The sequence below is a fragment of the Arvicanthis niloticus genome, chromosome 26 (genome assembly GCF_011762505.2).
Source record: "Arvicanthis niloticus isolate mArvNil1 chromosome 26, mArvNil1.pat.X, whole genome shotgun sequence".
Taxonomy (NCBI): Eukaryota; Metazoa; Chordata; class Mammalia; order Rodentia; family Muridae; genus Arvicanthis; species Arvicanthis niloticus.
In genome coordinates, this window is record NC_133434.1 from 30236275 (window position 1) to 30258087 (window position 21813).

At 42.1% G+C, this 21813-nt stretch overlaps 1 protein-coding gene across 5 annotated transcripts in view; it reads left to right on the plus strand.

Annotated features, from left to right (window-relative positions):
* The window catches only part of Lrrc49 (leucine rich repeat containing 49), a 117691-nt gene that overhangs the window by 31622 nt on the left and 64256 nt on the right, over window positions 1-21813 (plus strand). For 4 of the 5 annotated variants that reach the window (XM_076925449.1, XM_076925448.1, XM_076925451.1 and 1 more), the window contains one exon: window positions 6619-6680. The exons of the other annotated variant lie outside the window; for it this stretch is intronic. In XM_076925449.1, coding sequence (XP_076781564.1) covers window positions 6619-6680 — 62 coding nt within the window. The remainder of the gene's footprint in view (window positions 1-6618; window positions 6681-21813) is intronic. 5 annotated transcript variants of the gene reach the window in all.

Sequence of the window (21813 nt, forward strand, 5' to 3'; positions counted from 1 at the left end):
CTAGCAATACAGTCGATGAAACTAGTCAAGGAACAAGCAAGACAATAAACACAAATAGTCAAAGAACAAGCAAGGCAATAAGCAAAGTTCCATGAATACTCCTGTGATCACTGTTTCTAAGGGCTTATCAGGATGACCAAAATATCTGAGCCTACTTCCCTGTCCTAGCCCAAAGTCATTTTCATGTCTGAAGCCTACTTCCTTGTTCTAGCCTAAGATTTAGATTCCTGCCTGAAGTTACTTCTTTGTTCTAGCCTAGTGTTAGATTCCTGCCTGAAGCCCACTTCTTTGTCCTTGGCCAATGTCATATTCCTGTCAAACGTCCATTTATTTGTCCCTGGCCCATGTCAGAATATTGCCAAGCAGCCCCAAAGCTCTCCATTTCTCCCCTTTTTTTGTTTCATAACAAGACTGAACCTGTCTTAGGTCATTCTGACAAGTATGCCTTCCTTACCTGTTGTGGAATATGCATTATCAAAGGCAATGATGCATTTCTGTCTTAGGTTGGTAAGGCTCTGTGCAGAATCTCACTGGTCCTTGGCTTGCCAGCCTGTTAATTTAATATCTCTGTTTGGGGGCATTTCCGTAATTCTTATTGTTTTAGATTTGCATTTACTTGATGAGTTAAAGGCACTGAGTGTCTTTCAAGCATCTTGTCCATTATCTGTGATGGATAAGTCTAGACTATTGATGTTATAAGTTATCTAACAGTCTAGATACCTCTTTCTTTCTCTCTCTCCCTCCCCCTCTCTCCTCTTTCTTTTCTCTCCTCTCTTCTCACCTACCCCATCTCTTTATCTGTGTCTCCTATGCCTATGTCTGTCTGTCTCTCTGCCTCTGTCTGTCTCTATTTGTCTGTCTGTTTCTCTATCCCAGTATCTGTCTGGATGTCTACAGAGAGTGCATTTTTCATGGCTTGTTCTTTTTACTTTTTAAAAACAACTTTTGGTCTGTGGAAGCTTTCTGGTTTGAAGGCATCATCTGTAACTTGCTCCCTCTATCATCAGTGTCTTCTGTGTCCTGTCTGAGGACGGACATCACAGAATCATGACTGTGTTATCTATTGTTCCTTCTAGAAGGTTTACAGCTCTGTCCCTTCATTCAGGACTATAAGCTACCTTTAATTAACTTTTCGTGTGCTATAAGATAATAGGTGAGAGTTCATTTTATCCACATATGGCTGTCTGTTTCCTGTGTTTTATTGAAAAGACCTATTCCCCATGAAAATGAACTGTCATGTTTATCAAAATAAGTGCTAATTTATTAGATTTGAATGACTCAGATAATAATCAGATTTGAAAATAATCATAATTTTTATTAACACACCTATGGGAACATTTTGTATCTGCATTTTCATAAAGAAATTTTCTTTCTACTAAACCTCTCAGAATATAGTGCAGGCTGTCTTGTCATATTGGTTATATCTCAATCTTTCTTTATAACTTCTGTCGTTGTAATTCTCCCAGGTGAATCTCTGCATTCTTAATTAACTCTTTAAAAAGCAAACTCTTATTTAATCTGATTTTCAGTCTTAACTAGTGAGTTCTTAGTAATTGCCATTTTGTCTTCTAGAGGTTGTGCATCACACTTTACATACACTTCTCAGCTTCTTCACTCCTGGCCCCGTGTTTTCCTTCTGTCTCCTGTAAGCTTTAAGTGTAGACGTCTGCGGTCTACATTGAGATAATTCTCTATGCCCTCCTTAGCAGTTCCTTACTTTACACCTTGGTGTTTCTGCCCAGTCTTCCTATAGTAATTGTTTTTCAGTAGAAGTTAGTGGTTTGCGATAGTCAGACACAGTGAAACTGGAGTAACCCAGGTCTCCCTGACAGCTTAGTGAGGAGGCTTAGAGGCCTGCACATCAGGCACCACTTTTGCTAGTTTTTGGTTTTTTTGACCTGGTTTGTGATGTGAGTTTCAGGTACACATTCAAATACAGGAAGGCCATTGATTGTGAGAGGAGGCACTAAGTCATTTTCCTCATAGCGATTAAAGTCGTGCTTCTAGAGTGTAGAGGGAAGCCCCCGAGTCAGCATCAGCACCCACTTTCTAGTCTGATTTTAATGCCTCCTTATGTTTTTTTCTGGGAGAGATTACAACAGTATATTATGAAAATCAGATCAGAAAAGCAGGATACAGCTAGATTGATTGATATCCATTGCTCTAGAAAGGGTAGGAAACTGGAAAAGCAGCTAAGAATATTAATACCATTCAGAAACATGAGCAGAGATACTGGCTGGGCTTTTGGCATTTAGATAAATGCATGGTAAGAATGGTATATGTGGATGGTTTAGTAGTTATAGCCCTTGAATAACATATGTGTGTCTGTTGCAAAGTGAAGGCTGTAGCGGGTAACTTGGAATTAATTTAGTCTTTTAATGAAAAGGAATACTGTTTTCTTTTCTCTTTTTCCTGTTCTCAAACATGCTCGATAAATCCATTTATAACTTTTCAAATTGAAGTAATTTCTGCTAAGTATATTGTACCCTGTTTTTAAATAACAGAAACAAGAACAAGGATGGTATCCTTCCAGTTCTCTTTGTCCTGTTTGCTGCATTACCACACCCTGTGTCTTCTTCACCTTGCTTCCTCCTTATCCTCTGTAGGAAAAGTCACTATGAATAGCCTGAGTAATAGGCATTCTGTACAGGCAGATTGCTGAGTCATGAGCAATGGATGTTCTATATAGGCAGATTGCTGAGTCATCCAGTTCTGTTACAAAGTTAGGGAATATGGAGAACACTGTTGAGCAGAGGAGACGAGTTCTTCATCTGCAAAGTCATTAATTTTTTTTAAAATAAGGATTTCTAATCCTTCTGTCAGTCATAGAGTTCATAATTTCACTCAGCTCTATTTTTAACAGCATTATATTTTAAAACCATGTTAAATGCCTTAAATCATACTTCAGAAGTCTGTTGAATACAATTTCTAGTAGGTTTTAAGTACAATAACTTTAAGGTGATGCGAAGATTAATAATGTGGCCTATAAATATTTCTGTAGGTGTCAATATTTTTCCTGCTTATGTATATTAATATTCTAGCTGTACCATAATAGTTCTCTGCCTGTGAAATAGTTACCTCCAGAAGAGATGTGTTGGGACCTTGACAATAAAAGTAACATGTTGTCTTTTCCTTAGAGAAAGGGCCTGAGCTTCCTTATAGAACTTGAGCTCCTGTTTTGCCCTCCTCTTTCATCCCACAGTGCTTAAATCACAGCATAGCGCCAAGCAGAGGGATGGATGAGGCCACCAGAATAACTTACTGACAAAGCACAGCCTAAAGCCCACTGCCTCAGTGTAGTCTTGGTCTGGGTTCTGAAGGTGAAGGCAGGATATTTATTGCCAGCCACCTGAGGGAATCTAATACTGAGTGTCAGCCCTGAAACCATATATATACAAGTAACGGTATAGCAGCCGAGCCAGTTGTATTTATATATTTAGGAATATGCATATGTAACAACAGTTGAAGAAAAAGAAGCTATGAGTTTGAGGAGGGTCCATGAGAAGGCTTGGAGAGAGGAAAGGGAAGGGGAAATTATGTAATGACATTTAAGTTTCAAAACTTAAAAAATTCTATTAAACAACAAAAACAACTTACAAGATCTGAAAACAATAAAGATGTTTAAAAAAATTACTTAAAAAAAAAAAAAAGAAACCCAGGTTTTAAGGGGCTGGAGAGACAGCTCTTTGGTTAAGAGCACTGGCTGCTCTGCTAAAGGACTCAGTCCGTTTTCAGCACCAGCTGGATGTTCATAACTGTCTATAACTCTAGTTCTGGGGGATACAATGCTTTTTTCTGGCCTTCAGGGGCACGAGGCATGTACCCAGTCTGTGGACATACATGAGGGCAAAACATTCAAACACAAAGAAAAAAATAAATACATTGGAACAAAAATCTAAATGCTGTGTAAAAGCAAGGCCTTAATGTAGGCCTTTTAATGCTCAATTATTATTGATACATTTTTGATATAGTAGATTCAGATTGTTAGACACAGTGAAGGGAGGTTTTCAGAGTTAGTCTTGGACCACCGTGTTGAACTTCAGTGAGTTGTTTGTTTGTGTATTTGTTTGCTTTTCTGGAATTAGAACTAACTCATTTATCCATTAATTGAGGGTTCAGATGTTAACACTGAAGCTCCCCTGAATGCAGTAACATTTCTCTCTGTGGCCAGAACTTCATATGATCTGTTCTATCTGTCTGTGGAGCTGCCCCTCCAGGGACCCTCTGTGCTTGTCTGAGGGAGGCTGTATGAGCTTGCCCTTGGTGCCTGCCATGTGGACATTACCAGACTCCTCTTTACCTCTCTGAGTGGTGAATTCTGCTAACACAGTCTTAAAGACTTTCTGTTTCTGATGGGTTTCTTCTTGTTAGAAGGGCCATATCTTAGTAGTTTCTAACAGGTCTTTTTACTAAAGAAATTCATGCCTAGATAATTAATTATATGACAATTTTTTTTAATCTGTTGTAATGTTAGAATTTTGCTATGAAAATATATCTAAAATTTTTAGGAAAATTAAAAAATAGTCATTTTCTCTTGATGTTAAATATGGAGTAACAAAAATATTGTATGTAATTCTACTTTTTGAAGTCCTGGAAAGGCTAGCTACAAAACTGGTTATTGAGATATGTGTAAACTATATTCAGATTTTTAGTTCTCATGTTTTGTGAATATTTTTATAACTGTTGAGAAAAGACAGTTAATGGTTTTTAAAACCTTGGTAGGCTTCTGCTAAAATTGATTTCATAAAAAAAGATGAATACAGAACTTACACTTCAGTCAAAAAACCTTAGGATGTTCCTGAAAATAGTTTGTTTGTCCTTTAATTTCCAAACAATTGTGTCTTGCGGGGAGTGTGTGTGCTCTGCCTTGGCATGAGAGAACAGTGAGGCTGCGCGGCTCTCAGGAGTTGCATGTGCTGCTCCAGTCCCCAGTGGGGTGCCAGCAGCACTTGTGCACTGGTAGATCCAGGAGGAGTCTGGGGGTGAGAGAGTTGAGAGAGGGCTTTCAGGACAGCTCTGACTTTTGTTTCTGGAGAGATAAGAAAGGAGCAGCCATTTCCTGTGGGAAACAAGGTCCTGTGAGGCCTGTACTCCTCCTTCTTAGTTGTTGTGGCGTAAGAGATGATTCTAGAAGTTTGCCAACGTAGACAGCCCATCACTCATGGGGTGGCGGGATTGGTCCTGTTTCCTACACTTTTACTTCTACCATGGAAAATGCAGAAAACTACTGCCTCACTTTTATGGATCAGGGTTTCCAGAGAGGCCTGTGAATGACACTTACTACAGAAGGAAGACGCTGTCCTGGAAATGAAATGGTTTACATGGGAAGTGGCAGAGTGCTTGAAGTCTGTAATGTTCTCACCCAACCTGAGGCAGTATGACCACCCTGCCAGCCCACCCTCCACCTTGACAGCCCACCCTCCACCCTGACAGCCCACCCTCCACCCTGACAGCCCACCCTCCACCCTGACAGCCCACCCTCCACCCTGGCAGCCCACCCTCCACCCTGACAGCCCACCCTCCACCCTGACAGCCCACCCTCCACCCTGACAGCCCACCCTCCACCCTGACAGCCCACCCTCCACCCTGGCAGCCCACCCTCCACCCTGGCAGCCCACCCTCCACCCTGACAGCCCACCCTCCACCCTGACAGCCCACCCTCCACCCTGACAGCCCACCCTCCACCCTGGCAGCCCACCCTCCACACTGACAGCCCACCCTCCACACTGACAGCCCACCCTCCACACTGACAGCCTTCCCTTGTACTGTACCTGCGGCAGCTTCATCTGCTGTATTCTGTACACTAAGTCAGATTACTTAGCAGAGGCTATTCCCCTAGTATGTAAGGTTTTTTCAGAAGGTATTTTTGTTGTTGTTTTTGTTTTTTGGGTTTCTTCTTGTTTTGCGTAATGAAATTGAACATATTTATTTTGTAATTTTTTCCCAGTCATATGAGCCTAAATCTTTCAGTATTGGCTAAGAGCAACTTTTAAAAATACTGCAGGACTTTTTTTTTTTTTTTTTTTTTTTGCACATGTTTAAGTATATAGTCTAAATCTTCAGTCTGTGCCTAATTTAGGAGCTGACCTTATAGTGCCTGTCAGTGACATTATGATCTGCTTTTAGTTTGGCCATGGTTGTCCCTGTCTTTATAACTGAGTGATCTATTTCCAACAGTTTGAGAATAATGAGGCAGGCAAATGGCTTTGAATTTTGCACCATTGTTTGGAAAGCTTTTGAACGTCTCCTTTTGAAAAGTGACTTTGAGCAAGCCCTGATCACACCGCCTGTGCTTCAGTAAATGCTGAAGTAGCATCCTGGCACCCTTCCCAAGAGCACGCCAAAGGGAGCTAGCCGCAGTGATCCCTGCTTCCTCCACGGCTTTGTACCTTGCTAGCGCTGGTGCAGCCTGCTCTGCGGATGTGCTGACACCCTCCCACTCGCTTGCTCTGCAGCAGCAAAGAATGGATCTCCGAGTCCAGTGGAGATGAAGGGTGTAGCGAGGTTGCAGGAGGGGGAAAGACATGAATATCTTCCAGCAGCTGAACAGGAAGGCATTTTAATACAGTATTTTTTTTTCTTTCAACTGATAAATTTTTGCTTTCTGTTATTTTCTAGAGAGATGTGGATAATTTGCCCTGCCTCCAACGCCTCTTCCTCAGCTTCAACAATATAACTAGGTAGGTGGCAACTCCCAACTCATTAATACATAACTTGTCTGTGTGGGCTTTAATGCTCTGAGATTGTCAGTGCTGGGGAGAGCTTTACTGTCCTGAAATATCTTACATCCGAAAATGGGGGACCGCCCATGACAAAGTTCTTTGTTGGGAAAAGGAAGCTCTCTTGTGTTTTATGCCTCTGTTGCTAAAGACGATGCAGTTAGCAAAGTAGGCCTTTCTTTAGTTCTGCTGGTGGGCTGCATGGAGCTGTCAGTGTGGATTTGCTGTCCTTTGTTTGACAGCCACTGCTTTAGTCAGTTGAATTAGTTTCTTTCATAAATTATCATCTGCAATTTGTACCACCACTGAGCAGTTTTGATAAAGCAGGCTATATTTGTCACTGAGCTGCATGGGAATTAGGCCGCGCCTGCCTTCTAAGTGAGTCTCTGCTTAGAATGAGTGCTGCTGAGAAGGTCATGAGAAGACACAAATGCACACATTTTGCTCGCCGTCCTCCTCTCATGATGTGCTGTCCAGTGTTAGTTTGGGAGTTTAGAGAACCCAGGCAGAGGCAGAGGCAGAGGCCATCCTCAGTGCAGAAGGACCTCCTTCCGTCCTTGCTTTCTTTTTCCTTCCCTCTGCCTCTGTTTGAACTTGACTTCCCCTCTGCTCTTTAGTTTCTTCTCGAGGCTGATCTCTGGGTTTGCATTTGTGCAAGGATAACTATTAAGTTTAAAGGCACATCTCTTCCTGGACCCCAGGGCTGTGCTCCTGAGGACCAGAAACCTTGAGGTTCTGTGCATCTTTCCGGTCACATCCTTTCTCCCCCTGGCTCATATCTAAGTTTAACCTCATCTTCCTATCCTCTGTCTCTAGAAGAAAACAGTTACCTCAGGATGGTGAGCATCTTAGAGAGATGGGATTTCAGAAGAAATGTCCTTCAGTCCTTCTTTTTTCTCTTCCATAGAGAAGCATGAAAGTTTTCAGAAGGACTTTGTCTCTCAGCCTGCACTGTGCTTTTGTAACTGCCCTGTTGCCGCGTGTGCACGCACGTATGTGTATATGTATATGTGTGTGTGTTCATCTGTGACTGTGTGTGTGTGTGTATCTGTGACTGTGTGTGTAAGGGTGTGTGTGTCTGTGACTGTGTGTGTAAGGGGTGTGTGTGTGTGTATCTGTGACTCTGTGTGTGTGTCTGTGACTGTGTGTGTAAGGGGTGTGTGTGTGTATCTGTGACTGTGTGTGTGTATCTGTGACTGTGTGTGTAAGGGGTGTGTGTGTGTATCTGTGACTGTGTGTGTAAGGGGTGTGTGTGTGTATCTGTGACTGTGTGTGTGTATCTGTGACTGTGTGTGTAAGGGGTGTGTGTGTGTATCTGTGACTGTGTGTGTGTGTCTGTGACTGTGTGTGTAAGGGGTGTGTGTGTATCTGTGACTGTGTGTGTGTGTATCTGTGACTGTGTGTGTAAGGGGTGTGTGTGTGTTTATCTGTGGCTGTGTGTGTGTGTGTCTGTGACTGTGTGTGTAAGGGGTGTGTGTGTGGTTTTTTTGTTGGCATTGGTTTTCTTCAGAGGACTTCTACCTGAAGACTGACAAAGCTCTAAAGAATTTACTCACTGTTTAAGCTGCTGCAAACCCTTTAACTTCCCTAGTCCATGGCGAACTTGTTCCTTCTAAACTTGTTCCTTCTTGTTCGCGTGAGCAACTGAAGAGATACATATTTGCTTATATATAGACTATGCTGTTCCCAGGCCCCAGGACATGAGCTCTCTGAACCCCTAAGCTTTGGGTTTATAAGGAGTTCAGTTTGGTTGCTTATATACTAGACAGCTTTCTTTCAAAGTCTGGAAGGGAAGTTCACCCAGCCTGCAAAATATTATTGGTGGGATTTTTTTTCTTGAAAACAAACAAAGCAAGCACAATTTTCTAAGAAACTGAGGAATAAATGAGGCAATATTTCGAGGTCTTGTCTACTTCTCACCCCACCCTTAACTGCTTTCTGTGTATTTCTCCATGGGCCGAGCTTTAGAATTTCTTTAGTGTCTCCACCTGATATATTTGGGGGGTGAAATGGATCTGTTGCTCTGTATCGATATCTATGACCCAGAGGTTTTATATCATGAACACACCGGGTTTGGGGAAGGAAAAAATTCTAGGAGAGCAAGCCTTGAAAACATTTGTGTGAACTTTACTTAAGACAGAAATATGTCAGTTATCTGGGCTGCCGGCTGCTAGAGACTACTTCAGTGACAACTGTGCATCTTCTGGACTCGTGTTCTGGTTAATAGAGCTGCCTGGCTTTATAGCCCTGTGTTCCAGGGTAGCAGAGGTCACAGAGAGAAACGACAAAGGGAAGGCACATTTTATAGGGGCGTCTGGTCCTTTCTGTGGAGCTGTGAACTGGCAAATGAAGAGAGCCAGTGTATGGCCATTTAGAGGAGAAAACCTATTGACCCTTTCTCTTGTAGGGCCTCTTAGGTTTTCACAAAGTTGTTGGAATCTTAATGATCCATCAGCATCAACTCTTCAATGCCCTGTGGAAAGACAGAAACTTCCAAAATGAGATTTTATTATGGAATTCAGAGATCTCCAACGTGGGATATATAGGTCTTTGTGTTTAATGTTGGGCTAATTGTGAGCATCACATAGACCTGTATTGTGTGCTTGCCTGAAGCTAGCAGAACAGCCCCGACTTCTGTCAGTAAGCATGGAAGTTACTGTTAGAGAATGGCCCGCATGTCCCATGTCACTTCTGTCAGTAGACTGTGCTTCTGCTAAGTGTCCCTCAGAGCATTCATGGTTTCATGGGAAGGCACAGGTGGAGTTAGCACATTGTAGTGCTTGTGTTAGACTTAGTTGTATGCGGCAACAACAGGAGAGCACAGAGATAAATGCACACCCGCTGCTGAGCAGGAAGTGGCACTCGGCTGAGCCGTAGGTGATGAATAGGCCTTAGAAAAGAGAAGGGTATACTTGACTGACTTGACTCAGGGGCCCAAGCTTCCAGGTCCACACTGTAGGAACCCCTCCCTTCCTCATCCTGCACTAACTCCATGCCTTCACCTAGCCCATAGTGTGTTAGGGGCATCTGCCAAAGTCCACTGCTCATGATCGTCCTGCGAGAAACAACCTGTGATAAATCATGAGGATTACTGTATGTACATACTCTCTGACTGGGGTCATGGAGTCCCCCAGTCCTTGTTGTTCCCAGGCCTTATTTTCTTAGTTACTTGTCCAGGGCTGTGACACAATGTCATAACCAGTGTAATTTATAAAGAAAATATTTAAGTGGCTTTACAGTTTCAGAAGGTTGGAGTCCAGTGATGATGGAGGGAAGAAACAGCTGAGAGCTCACATCTTGGTACCTGACAAACTAGACAGAGAGTGAGCATTACTTTGAGCCGCATGAATCTTTCAGAACCTCAAAGCCTGCTCCCAGTGCCCTACCTCCTCCAGAAATACAGCACCTCCTGATTCTTCTCAAACTGTTCTACCAACTGGGGACCAAGTATTCAAACATACAAGCCTCCGAGTGGGAGAGATGGCTCAGTAGTTAAGAATACTGGTTGCTCTTCCATAGGCCTCGAGTTCAATTCCAGCAACCACATGGTGGCTCACAATCATCTACAATGGGATCTGATATTCTCTTCTGTCATGCAGGTACAAGTACAAGCTGAGCACTCGTACACATCCACATAAACAAATTAAAGTATGTTTTTAAAATGTAAAAAACAAAACAAAATTCACTAACCATACAAGTTTCTGGAGGTCTTCTTCATACAAACCACCAAGTACAATGTATCTAATTTTTACTAGCGTTCCTTCTCTTTGGTTTGTTTCCTTTTGAGACACAGTCTGTAGCTCAGGCTAGGAAAAGAAGGGCTATAAGATAGACTTATGTGGTAGTTTGAATGAGAATGGCTTCTATGGGCTCACATATTTGAATGTTTAGGAAGTGGGATTAGGAGGTGTGGCCTTGTTGGAGGAAGTGTGTCATTGGACCTTGGGGTTTAAGAAGCTCAAGCCAGGCCCAGTGGCTCTCTCGCTCTCTTCCTCCTACCTACCAATCTGCCAATGTAGAAGTCTCAGCCACCTCTCCAGCACTATGTCTGCCATGCTTCCTGCCATAACAATAATGGACTAAACCTCTGAGTGTAAGCAACCTATGTTAAATTTAATTACATGCTTTTTTTTTATTTATAAAAGTTGCCATAGTCATGGTGTCTCTTCACAGCAAGAGAAAAATGACTAAGACAATTTATTTGCTCAATACAGGCTTATTTAAAAATTTTCTATGGGCACAGATGGTAAGTTCAGGAGGGAGGGAGCATAGCTGCTCTGTAGTTGGGCTTTTGCATACAGTAAGGAAACTTGTCTCCTGGGAGTGGAGGAGCCCTGTTGACTTCGACCATCAGAACATGCCCAGAACCCTGTCCTTCTTCTCTCTTTCCATGTTCAGCTTGAGCTAGGTTTCCAACACTTGCTGTCACTGTTCTAAGGAATCTTCTGTGGCTAAATTGATGACTCTTGCAATAGAATGCTATTTTTAAAATTTATGTATCAGTAGTGAGCGTGTGGCGGTTTGACAAGGCATAGACTCCATAGACTCATGTGTTTGAATGCTTAGTCCATAGGGATGGCACTACTAGGAGGTGTGGCCTTGTTGGAGTAGGGGTGGACTTGTTGGAGGTAGTGTGCCACTGTAGGGGCAGGCTTTGAAATTTCTATGCTCTAGCTAGGCCTAGTGTAACATTTACTGCTGCTGGCAGCTGATCTGGATGTAGAACTCTCAGCTCCTTCTATAGCACCATGTCCGCCTGCACGATGCCATATTTCCTGCCATGACAATAATGGATTAATTTTCTGAACTGTAAGCCAGCCCCAATTAAATATTTTTCTTTATAAAAGATAATGTGGTCATAGCGTCTCTTCACAGGAATAGAAACTGTAGCTAAGACAGAAGCTGGTACAAAGAGTCAGGTATTGCTGTGACCAAGGGTTTTTATTTGTTTGTTTGTTTTTGTTTCATTTTTAATTGGAGGAATGTAGACTTTGGGACTTTGGATTAGAAAAGTAGTTGGAGTTTGTGCAACTAGTTTTCAGTCTTTCTTTGGTCCAGTATTTCCTTCATGCTCCTTTCCTACCTTTTGGAACTGTAAAGTATATCCCATAACATCATATGTTGGAAGTATGTGATCTGCTTTTCCATTTCGATTTTACAGGAGATTACAGATAAGAGATTACATGAATCTCAGAGGAGACTTTGAACTTTGGGCTTTTGAACATTGTTGAGACTGTGACAGACTATGGGGACTTTTGAACTTGGACTAAATGTGTTTTGTACTAAGCTATGGCTATAAGCTTATCTGAGCCAGGAAGTGGAATGTGCTGGCTTGAATAGGAATGGCCCCCATAGACTCTTGTGTTTGAGTGCTTGGCCCATGGGAAGTGACATTATTAGGAGGTGTGGCGAGGGTGAGCTTTGAGGTCTCATGCTCACGCTAGGCCTAGTGTGGCATTGGCATTCCCGTTTGCTGCCCGGGGATCTGGATGTAGAGCTCTCAGCTCCTTCGCCAGCACCATGTCTGCTTGGACACTGTCATGTTTCCTGCCATGACAATAATGGACTCCACCTCTGAACTGTAAGGCAGCCCCAATCAAGTGGTGTCTCTTCACAGCAATAGAAACCCTAGGCCAGTGAAGTTGCAGCCAGTCTCGAGGGCTCTCTCATCCTGCAGACCTCAGACCTGGAGCCCTGGACTCACTAAACAGTCTCTCCTGTCCTCTGCCGCTCTGCCGCTAGCAACCTCTGTCCTGCTCTGTCTCTGAACCTGATTGCTGAGGAGGTCCCCCACATGAATGAAACCCTACACTGATTTTCTTTTTCTCTCTTTCTTTCTTTCTCTCTCTCTTTCTTTCTCTCTCTTTTTTCTTTCTCTCTTTCTCTCTTTTTCTCTCTCTCTTTTTCTCTCTCTCTTTTTCTTTCTTTCTTTCTTTCTTTCTTTCTTTCTTTCTTTCTTTCTTTCTTTCTTTCTTAAGATTTATGTATTTATTTTATATATGTGACTATACTGTAGCTGTCTTCAGCCACACCAGAAGAGAGCATCAGATCCCATTACAGATGGTTGTGAGCCACCATGTGGTTGCTGGGAATTGAACTCAGGACCTCTGGAAGAACAGTCAGTGCTCTTAACTGCTGAGCCATCTCTCCATCTCCCAGAAACCCTACACTGTTTGTACTTCTATGTGCAGCCTGTTTTACTTAGTATGATATACTCTAGGTCACCTATGTTGCTACATGTCAGAATTTCCTTCCTATGTTGAATACTCATGTTCTCTTGATGTAGTGTAGAATGTACTAGAAGAGGGAGCTTTCAGAATGGGCTGGGCCTACCTTCCCATTCTAATTTTCTTTTTCCCACAGTGCCCAACATTTTATCCCACCTAGCCTCCTTAAAGACATCCTATACTTCTGCTTGGTTTTTGTGTCTGCCTCCACCTTGGCAACCACCTCTTCATTTCCTTTCCTATCAGAATAAGTTGAGATCATCTTGTACCTCTCAGATTAAACAACTCTAAGAGTTCACACGCTAATTGCAGCATTTGAGGTTACTTTTTGTGGATTCCAATTGCACAGCTTCCCACAGCCCCGATTCTGTAGTTTTAAATTCAGTTCAAGAATTCATAGGTAAATCAAGAATTATATCTGACTTGAAAATATCACTGTCTGTGGTTTGTAACCTCAATCCAGAACAAATCCAGGGTTGCTACAACGAGCTTGGTTCTTCAGGACTAGGAAAATAAGACTGAAGAGAAAATACCAGAGTCTACCTTACATTGTAAGGGAAAGACTTTCTCATAAAATTTTCTGCTTTTGTACTCTTGGGGGCCAGAAGAGGGTATCAGATCCTTCTGGAAGTGAAGTTGCAGTGAGTTGTGAGGCACCTAATATGGGTACTAAGAACTGCACTTGGGTCTTTTTCCAAGAGCATTTAGAGCTCTTATCCGCTGAGCCATCTCTTCAGCCCCACTTTGTAAAGACAACCCTGCTGTTCTCAGCTCTGTCTTTTTTTAAAAAAAAAAAAAACATACTTTTTATCTATCTATCTATCTATCTATCTATCTATGTATGAACAAAGGCATGTGCTACGGCAGCCTTGTAGAAGTCAAAGGACAACTTGCTGGGTTGGTTTTCTCCTCCCATCATGTGATCTTGGATACTGAATTTAGGTTACTAGGCTTGGTGGCAGGTGCCTGTTGAGCCATCTCCCAGACTCTGACATTGAAAATTTTAATCTAGGCTTCTATTTTGTTTTTGGAGGAAGTAGCGCTGTTAGAAAGAGTCTAATGTGGCAGGAGAGACAACTAAGCAGCTAGCACTAACTGCTCTTATAGAAGATTCTAGTTTAATTCCCAGAACCCACATCCATCTGTAAATTCACAACCATCTGTAACTTCAATTTCAGGGAATCCAACATGCTCTTCTAATGTCTATAGGCAGGTATGCATGTAGTGTATACACATGTGCAGACAACATACCCATAAACACAAAATAAAAATACTTTTGTTAAAGAGAAATATTTTAATGGCTTCTGTTAGAAATTATAACTGTTAGTGATCTCTCTTTCCCCCCCATTTCTCCTTATAGTGTGTGTCTATGTGTGTATGTGTGTGTGTATGTGTGTGTGTATGTCTGTGTGTGTCTGAGTGTGTCTGTGTGTGTATTGCTGGGGATAGATGGAACTCAGGACCTGTACATGCCAGGCAAGTACAAGAGTTTCCTGTTATGGAAACTAACATCACCATCATTCTTCTAGAACTGAATGGTGAAATCTTGTCTGTAAATGTTTCTGTAGACAAATAGGTGCTACAAGTCAACTTCTTTGTGTGTCTTCTGTATCTTTTTGTATTTTGTACAATAATAACTTGGGTGAGGTTCTCTTTGAACTATTGACAGAATGTACTCATATTGTGTCTTCTAATTCACTAACTTGGGTGTGGAGTTGACCGCCGAGAAAAGCATCTGTGTGGTGTGAGCAGAGAACAGAGGTTCATTCTGTGAGTGAGCAGGGAGCCCTGGGAACCCGCTGATCCCAGTTGTAGCAGCCGTGTTTGAATAGGCTGTCGGACATTGACAGTGTGGCTTTCCTTATGCAGCTTCTTCCTCCTCTTTCTAGTCTCGGCAACTATCAGAAATGTTTTTTTCTGAGGGTAGTGTTTATAAGCCTTGCAGTTTATTGAAGGGGCAGAGTTCACAAAGCAGGTACAGAAAAAAAGAAAGAAAGGAAGGAAGAAAGGGGAAAAAAAGGACAGGTGAATGGGTAAGTCAGTGGAGAGTCAGATCTCTACCAGGCTTGTTTACTCTGTAAGGAGTGAGGTACCTCTACTGTACGGCATTACTTCTTTTTGTTTTGTTCTGTTTTCAATTACTATATGCCTTATTTTGTTGTCCTCTACTTCTGTTCTGTCTTATCTATAGTTCTTTAAAATATTAATTCTGCTGGTGCAAAAGTACATAGAAATGCTTCCTGGTTGTAGTGAGGCGTTCTGAAGCAGGGTGTGGCACTGAGCGTGCTGTCCAGCTCCTCCCGAGACAAATGGTGAGGTTAACCATCCCACAGCTGTGTTTTCAGGCCAGAAGATCACCTTCCTTCAACAAGTATTGTTAGTCGATTTTCTGTGACTTCTCAACCAGCTTAGAAATAAACACATATGCGTTTGAAGTCAGTGACTTTTCTAACTCATTTTGTTGTAGTTATAAAGGTTCATTTTCACAAGTTCAAATAAATTGAAGTGTTTTCCCCAAAGAAGCCTTCCTAAACTAAACTGAAGTGAAATGAAGGTCCTGATTGCTGACTCTTTACACACCTTGCATCAGGCTGAATCCACACTTAACCTGAGAGGCTGACAGCTATTTATGGCAATGAATTAGCACAAATGTATGTATATTGTTTATTTAGAAAGGTCTTGCTATGTAGCATAGGCTGATCTTTAACTTGCTGTATAACTAAACTGTTAAATTTTGGAATTACAGGTATGTATCATTATGCTGGCATGTATTTACAATTTTAATATAATATTTTATTAATTCTTTGAGAGAATTTCACTGATGCAAATAAAGCACTAATCACAATTACCCCTAACTCCTCCCAGATTCACTCCCAACCCCATCCCAATTTCCTGTCTTTTTTTTTTTTAATAACCCACTGAGTCCAGTCTGTGCTGCCCATATACTGATAGATTTGGGCCTATCCACTGGAGCAGGTCAATGGGCAGGGTTCTAGATACCAACCATTGGCCAATCCTTACAGCAAACTGACTCTCTCTTCCTAGAAGCCATCAACTGTCCATAGCGTCTCAGTAAGGGTAGGATAGTGGTTCTTCCTAATGCTTCCTAATGCTGAAGCCCTTTAACACAGTTCCTCACGTTGTGGTGACCCCTCCAGCCATGAAATTATTTTTGTTACCACGTCATAAGTGTAATTTTGCTACTGTTACGAATTGTACTATAAATGTCTGTTTTCTGATGGTCTTAAGTGACCCCCATGAAAAGGTTTTTAGACCCCCAAAGGGGTGCGACCCACAGGTTGAGAACTGTTGGGTTAGGGGCTTATAAGCCCTGTCTCCCCTCCGATACTCTAAAATACTGACTAGCTTGATTCTGTGCAGGTCTTGTGAAGGCAGCCATGACGGCTGTGAATCTGTGAGTGATGAAGGAGACATTGTTTGCTTCTAGTCTTCCCTGACCTCTGGTTCTGACAGTCTTTCTACCATGACGATCCCTGAGCGTGTGTGTGTATGTGTGTGTGTGTGTGTGTGTGTGTGTGTGTGTGTGTGATATGGATGACCCATTTGTGTGTGAGCAACCCACAGACACTTACTCTCTGCACTGAGTTTGGTGTTAACCTCTGCTGAAAAAAGAGTTTTTCTGCTGAGGTCTGGGAGCTGCATGGTCTATGGGTAGAGATCTGAAAAGACTGATACAATGCTCATTTAACAAAATATTAATAGTGGGTTCAACCTTAAGGCCCATGAGCTCTCTATCCATTGGTTCTTGCCAGAGTTATCATACTGTCAGCATACTCTCCCCACCCCTAGAATGGACCTCAAATGCAACGGGAGTGTGGCTGGTTACCCTCACAACACTGGGCCACTAGTGTAGCCATAGGCATGTCTTGCCAAGGTTGTCATTGTAGCTCACAGGATTCACAACTGTTGATGACTTTCTCGCCCACAGCCTACACAGCACATTCCCACTGTGCAAGCCAGCCATCAGGAGGAAGCTTCTTGGCCAATTTAACTTTTTTTTTTTAATGTCCTATGATCAAAGTGTGTCATGTCTTCAGCAGTTAGGTCTTATCTAGTCCGGGTGGCAACCAAGAGAAGTTGCAATATCCTGTATTGTTTTGGGGGTACCCTTGACCAACAGCTTGAAGGAAGGTATCTCACACCTGGCACTGTATTCTTTTTCCTACTCCAGACATGTGTTCATCCATGTTCATAGCTGCCCTATTCACAATAGCAAGGACATGGAAACAACCTAGTCTATCAATTGATGAATGGCTAATAAAAATATGGCACCTATATTCAATGGAGTTTTATTCAGCTATAAAGAAAAACGAAATCATAAATTTGGCAGATAAATGGATGGAACTGGGGAAAAGTATAGTGAGTGAGGTGACCCAGACCTAGAAAGACAAGTGCTGCATGTGTGGATCCCCAGCACCGAGTCTTTAGATTTGTTTAGCTTGGAGGACTCAGAGAATCCAGTAAACTAAAAAGAGACCATTGATGGCTGTGGGAGGAGAAAAATCATGAGGAAAAGCATTAGTAGAACACAGTTGATGTGAAGGTAAGGAGGGATAGAGGGGAAGAATTTTCTTGGAAGAAAATCCAAGACATTTGGAAAGGCCTTGTGGAATCTGTGTGTGTTTGTGTGTGTATGAGAGAGAGAGAGAGAGAGAGAGAGAGAGAGAGAGAGAGAGAGAGAGAGAGAGAACTTAATTGTCTTATCCTGCCCAGGGGATAGTGTTCTTCCCAGAAGCTGTGGGTTGAATTAACATTTTAAAAAGCAATTATGAATCAAAGACCCTCTGAGGTTTAGTTAATGCAAAGGTTCTTGAATTTGCATGAAAGTTTTTGTTGAGTATTCTTAAAAGGAAGGCCCTTAAGCCTTAAAATTATTTGTGATTCAGTATTGGGTAGTTTTTTCTTGGATCAGAAACAAACAAGTATGACTAATTGAGACCAATATGTACTTATGATTTCCTTTTTAGTTTTTCTAAGAAACAGAAATAAATTAAAAGTATATTCCAAAACAAATTTAAGGTACAAACCAACTAAATTCACAGTTTAAAAAAAATGAACTCAAGAAACCTGTTAGAAACATTCCAAGTAGCTCACCTTCTCTAAGAGTGTTTGTGTAGACGCCTTGTAGAAACACTGCCAAAGGCCAGATGCAGTCCTTAGTGTGCAAATGAAACCCTAGCGGTAGCGAGGTGGTCTGTTGATACAAAGACAAACAGACAAGGGCAAAGCATTGTCGAGACTGAACACGTTTGTCAGCTAATTTGAGCAGACACTCCTGTCTACAGTCAATTGTGCCCAAACTCAAATGTGTCCTTCCAGTTACAGAACTTGTAAGTTTGGTCCACTAGAGGGAAATCAGGTTTTCTTTTGCATTCAAAACTCAAACTAAATGGAAAGAATTGTTTTTATTCTTTGGGGATACAACCCTAAATGAAGAAATGGTTTTCTCTCTTCCTTCTTCTACACCCAGCTTCTTAGCATACAGGGCACCCAGTCAGTTCATGTTACTCTAGTGTGTCACCAGTCACGCCTGGTTCCAGTCAGCTCACAGTTATTATTTACTTTAATGAATGAATAAATAAAGCCATATTGAATCTGATGTTTTTCAATATCTATAAATAACTTAAAAAAAAAAAAACTGTGTTTGAGTGTTTTGTCAGGACATGTTAAGTGTTTTACATGTGTTTCTGGTGCCCATAGATGCTAGAAGAGGCTGTTGGGTCTGCTGGATCTCCTGCTTCTCATAGGTTTTTTTAAAGGCCTCTTTCAGCAAATTCTGCCATGTATCAGTCTCAGGAGTCAGTCCTTCGATGCTTCTTGTGACCACACCCAGGATGTAAATCTGTTCAAAAGTAAATAGGACAGAGATGCTGAGTTAGAGTTGTCTTAGAGTCAGTTTATTTTGTTGTTCACAGCTGCCTCAAGATCTTCCAGTCCAAGAATCTCCTCAGTGGTTTAAGCCATCAAATGTATACTTTTGAACATTTGAAAAGACTTAAATTTCTTTCTTGGAGAAGACAGACACCTTTCTGTGGTAGCTCCTGAGCCATCTGTTGCAAAGGGAAGCGAATGCCCTTTAGTGTGAAGCTCTAACCGGATCTGACCTGACAGGGAGATCACTGTGCACATTGTGATGAGTTAGTTCTAGCTCACTGCTGCCAGTATCCAGGTTCTCCTCCGGAATGTTTTTTCCTTCTCAGTATATGTTTCTTTTTATATTTTTTATTGCTGACTTTCTGGTCTGGCAATGTTTAAGACTTGATTTTTGGGCATTCCACAATGCCACGACATTAGGGAGTATGGGTTATGCTGTCTTAGAAGTCTTGGGCTCCTGTTTGATAACCTTCTGGAGAATCGGCTTTGATTTAGCTGAGACTACAATTTTGAATGTTTAGGATTGTTTTTTAATTGACGAGGGCAGCTCTAGAGTAATACTTATTCTAGAACTAGATGATGCATTTTAAAATATGTATTTGTGCTATTTTTATATTAAACACAGGGTTTATGGGTTTATGGGAAAGGCAGTAATTTACCTACATCATTTCCCATGTTCTGTTTTGCCCCATGAAGCTATTATGACAAAGGCAGATGCCCCCACAGGTACGGAGAGAGACTTCAATACGTAGCAGGACCCCACATTACTAGCTCTAGAATTTATATGGGAGCTGCTCATACATGTGTACCTTCTGTCCAGAGAAGAAAAAGAAACAGTGAAGAGAGGAGAGGAGAGAGGGGAGAGAAAGACCAACCAGCCATGTCTTCCTAACACAAATACATCCTGAGACGAACAGTCTCTTAGCCTGTTAGCCTTTGGAATGTAAGCGAATGATTCCAGATTTTATTTCTGTTTGGAATGTAAACACATTGCTCTGGGAAATAAATTTCTAGATTATTCTCAAGGTCTCTGTTTAATCACCCATTGAATTCTCTACCATAGAGAAACTTGAATTAGTCACCATCTCTGATCACTTTGTACTTGAGGCCTGGCTTTGAGGGCTGGGGTACTCCAGTGCACAATCTGGATGTTCAGTGAACTGTCTTCACTCTGTCTAGAATGCTATTGTCTCCTAGTTCCCAGTGGCCTGGAGATGCTCTTGATCCCATGGCTCCTCAGCGGTCACATTCTGCTAGGACTCATGGCACCACCCCTGCACGTACATCCTGGTGCTCAGGCAGATACTCAGAGACACTCGACAGGCTTCTGGGTCTCCTCTGTATGCTGACTCCTCTTCGATACCCACCGCTCACATCCCAGGGCTCCCAGCAGATGCAGAATCTGCTCTGTGTTTCATCTCGCTAGTGAGGCCTCTGTCCTCTCTTTGGATCCCCTGCCAAGTGCATCCTGTGGTCTGGAAAATGTCCCCAGGCAGAAGCGTAGGTGAATGTGACTTTCCTGTGATTTCTCTCTCTCAAAGGGGCACAGCTTCTATATCGTGTCTTATTTAACACTTGGATTCAATATTTCCTCCTGCTTTACAGCAGTTTATATTATAATAAAAAGTCTGATGTCAGTGTGGCTAAAACTGCACTTCTGTCTCTCAGGTTTTCGGGGTTCTGATTGGACATCATCTCTACCATTTGCTCGTCTGCACCCTCAGACCAACTGAAAGACTGGTCTTTCTGTCTAAACCTTTCCTTATGATTGAGATGCACAATTTAGAAAAGGACTGAAACTATATATACTCTTTCTCCCAAGTGTCATGTAGAGTTCAGAAGGCCCCACCCTTGTGTCTTCATTACTTTATCTCCCTGTAGAAACGGCATCATCAACTGTAGTCAGTTTATCCTAGCCTAGATAGTGAGCTCAGCGGGGCTTCGTGAACTGCCTCTGAAAGTGCAGGATGGAGCTGTCTGGAAAGAGAGCGCGGGTTTGTTCACACTGTTTGTGATGGATGCACAAATACTGTGCTGTGTAAATTATGTAGGAGCAAACTTCAGAGTCTACATAAGCTGCTGACCTGGGGTTTGATAATCTTAGCCTTTAACTTCTGCTGTAAGTTTAGAATCAATTGAAGAGAGTCAGGATCAATTCAGGAGTCAGGCAGATGGAGTTCAAGATTGCAGAATATAATTTGATATGCATAATCAGGATCCATTTATTTACTTATTTAGTTAGGTTTTGTTTGTTTGTGTTGTGTTATTTTGTTTTGTTTTGAGATAGAGTCTCTCTACTGAGCCCTGGCATATCTTGGCTGTGTAGATCAGGCTGCCCTAGAACTCCCGGAGATCTGCTGCCTCTGCCTCAGGAATGCTAGAATTAAATGTATGCACCTCCACATCTGGCTTTAAATTTTTTAAAATTTATTTGTGTGTGTGTGTGTGTGTGTGTGTTTTTGTGTGATCTATGTGAGTACATGTACGTGTACATGTCTGTGTATATGTATGGGTGTGTGTATGGAGTGCACACAAAGGCCATAATGGGGCATCAGGTCCTTAAGAGATAGAGTTACAAGCATTTGTGGGAAGTCTGGCTTGTTACCTGGGTGCTGGGATCAGAGCTTCAGTCCCCATAATTTTGCAGCAAACACTTCTACCTGCCATAGCATCTCTCCAATTCCCCAGCATCAGGCAATATATCTTCAAACTGTGTTTACACCATTGCTGGCAGAGGAGTTGGGAGGTGAGAGCCATTTTTCTGGGGAACAGGCAGAGCTAGAGCTCTGGTACCAGTGATTCAGAAAAGACAGAGACAGAATGTTCTTCTGTGTGCAGTGGCCTCTCCAGTTCTTCCAGTCATCTATCTATCACGTTTGCCTCTTTGGGCAAACTTTCCTGAAGGAAGGTGTGCTGTTCATCTTCCCACTGCTGTGACAACAGCAGAGACATCTAAGGAGGGCAGAGTTCCG